This window comes from Perognathus longimembris, chromosome 27 (genome assembly GCF_023159225.1).
Source record: "Perognathus longimembris pacificus isolate PPM17 chromosome 27, ASM2315922v1, whole genome shotgun sequence".
NCBI classification, from domain to species: domain Eukaryota; kingdom Metazoa; phylum Chordata; class Mammalia; order Rodentia; family Heteromyidae; genus Perognathus; species Perognathus longimembris.
Window position 1 is genome coordinate 4474422 of NC_063187.1, and position 2493 is coordinate 4476914.

A 2493-nucleotide genomic window follows, 5' to 3' on the forward strand; every position below is an offset into this window, starting at 1 on the left:
CCACCGGGGGTGCAGGCGCGGGGCATGGTCTCACCTTGATGAGCGCAGAGCAGTGCCCCATGTCCCACCTCTTCCTGTTCATGCCGGGGAATTTGGAGGGAGAGAGAGAAGGAATCAGGTCCAGCAGGTCTCCAACAGCGTTGAGAAACTGGATCTGGAACATCGTCAGGGGCTGCGGAGGGACGGAGCGGTCAGTCCTGAGCTTAGCACCGAGCGGTCAGTACTGAGCTTACCACTGAGCGGTCAGTCCTGAGCCTAGCACCGATAGGTCAGTCCTGAGCTTAGCACCGATTGGTCAGTACTGAGCTTAGCACTGATTGGTCAGTCCTGAGCTTACCACTGAGCGGTCAGTACTGAGCTTGGCACCGATTGGTCAGTACTGAGCTTAGCACCGATTGGTCAGTCCTGAGCTTAGCACCGATTGGTCAGTCCTGAGCTTACCACTGAGCGGTCAGTCCTGAGCTTAGTAGTTCCGTGGTCCTCCCGGGTCCCTCTGTGGTGGCATGGGGGAGCGGGGCGGGGGGAGGACGCCGGCAAGAGGGAGCCGTGGATCTTGAGCCTCCATCCTCTCCCTCCCCAGAGGCTGGGATTACAGCTTTGCCCTCCTATCCCCTCCCAGTTTTTGTGTTTATTTTATTTTTTATCAGTGGGGCTCGAACTCGGGGCCTGAGCACTTCAGCTCAAGGCTGGTGCTCTACCACGTGAGCCACAGCTCCCACTTCCGTTTCCTGGTGGTTCATTGGAGATGAGAGTCTCACGGACTTTCCTGCCTGGGGCTGGCTTTGAACCACGATCCTCAGACCTCAGCCTCCCGAGTAGCCGGGATGACAGGCTGTGAGCGGCGACACCCGGCGGTAGCTCCGCGTCAGTGGGTGAGCCACCGCCCACCCCGGGGGTGGGGGGGCCCTGGTTTGATCAGCTGGGACACCGTCGCCACCCTGGCCCCGCGCCCTACCTTCATGCGTTCGGTCATAGCCCTCCTCAGGGCGCCCAGGTACAGCCCGTCCATCTGCGCCATGACGTAGCCCGCGTGCCTCCAGAACGGGTCCTCCCTGGCCTGCTTGATGTTGTCCCGGGTCCACGCGTCCTGCTTCCTGCGGGAGAGAAAACCCCGCGTGGGGCCGGGATTCAGGGGCTGCCGCGCAGAGCTCGGCCCCACATGCGGCTGACGCGCGCGTGGCAGCCTGAACTTGTGGATCTCTCACGGAGACACCCGCGCACCCACACCCACGTAGACGCACACACGCGTGTGCACACGGACAAGGCAGGACACACGCCAGCAGCCTCCCGGAGCAGCCAGGAAAGGGGGGGGCGGGGGGGGCCCTACTCACTCCAGGAAGTCCTTCACTTTGTCCATCAGGGAGCGCTTCTTGATGAGCTGGGGGTAGAGGTTGGTGAAGTGGTCGTTCATGTGTCTGAAACAAGGGCAGAGGTGTCACGTTCCCCCGTGGTCTGTGTGTGTGTGTGCGTGTGTGTGTGTGTGTGTGTTACTATTATTGTTTGGCCGATCGTGGGACTTGAACTCAGGGCCTGGGTGCTGTCCCTGAGCTTCTTTCACTCAAGGCTGGCGCTCTACCACCTGAGCCACGGCGCCACTTCCGGTTTTCTGGTGGTTCATTGGAGATGACAGTCTCGTGGGCTTTCCTGCCCGGGCTGGCTTTGAACCGCGATCCTCCGGTCTCAGCCTCCTCCTGAGTTGCCCGGATGATAGACTGGGGGGGGGGGCACGGCGCCCCGCTTCACCACTCCGGAAGGCATCTTGGGGTCTTGCGCCCCCCCCCCCGCCCCCGGGGGCTGGAGTTCTGGAAGTTCTACTTGGGAGCTGACCTGCGTTGCCGCGGCCTCGTGCCGCACGGGGCGTTTCTGGGGGGCCCACTGCTCTGTCCTCGGGGCCGAGGGGGTGCAGAGCCCGCGTCCTCGCTCCTCCGAGCGCCTGCATGTCACCCCACAGACCCCACGCACGTGTGCAGCCCTGGGTGTGAGTCAGGACGTCTCCCCGACAGGCAGTGTGCACCCCGTCCCCGCCTGCCACACCCGATCCCGGGGGGGGGGAACCGGCGCCCCACTGTGACGCGCCAGTCCCCCCACCGAGCTGTCGGGGCTCCTCTCTGATTTCCTCCGGAGCCACTGAGCCTCCCACGCTCCTTCATGGTCCAGGGAGGAGGGAAGGGGAGGACTGACATGGGGGAGGAGGGAGGAGGAGGAGAGAGGGGGAGGACTGGCCTAGGGGAGGAGGGGGGGGAAGGATTCATGGGGGAGGAGGGAGAGGACTGGCCTGGGGGAAGAGGGGGGAAGGATTCATGGGGGAGGAGGAGGAGGAGGAGGGAGGGGGAGGACTGGCATGGGGGAGGAGGGAGGGGGAGGGAGGGGAGGATTGGCATGGGGGAGGAGGGAGGGGAGGACTGGTATGGGGGAGGAGGCAGGGGGAGGACCGGCATGGGGGAGGAGGGAGGATGAGGAGGGGAGGGAGAACTGGCATGGGGGAGGAGGGAG

The 2493-nt window shown here is 64.1% G+C and overlaps 1 protein-coding gene across 1 annotated transcript in view; it reads right to left on the reverse strand.

The window, feature by feature from the left end:
* The window catches only part of Plbd1 (phospholipase B domain containing 1), a 27090-nt gene that overhangs the window by 8698 nt on the left and 15899 nt on the right, over positions 1-2493 (reverse strand). The window contains exons 6-7 of the mRNA XM_048335253.1: positions 956-1094; positions 35-172 (exon numbers count right to left, since the gene is read on the reverse strand). Coding sequence (XP_048191210.1) covers positions 35-172; positions 956-1094 — 277 coding nt within the window. The remainder of the gene's footprint in view (positions 1-34; positions 173-955; positions 1095-2493) is intronic.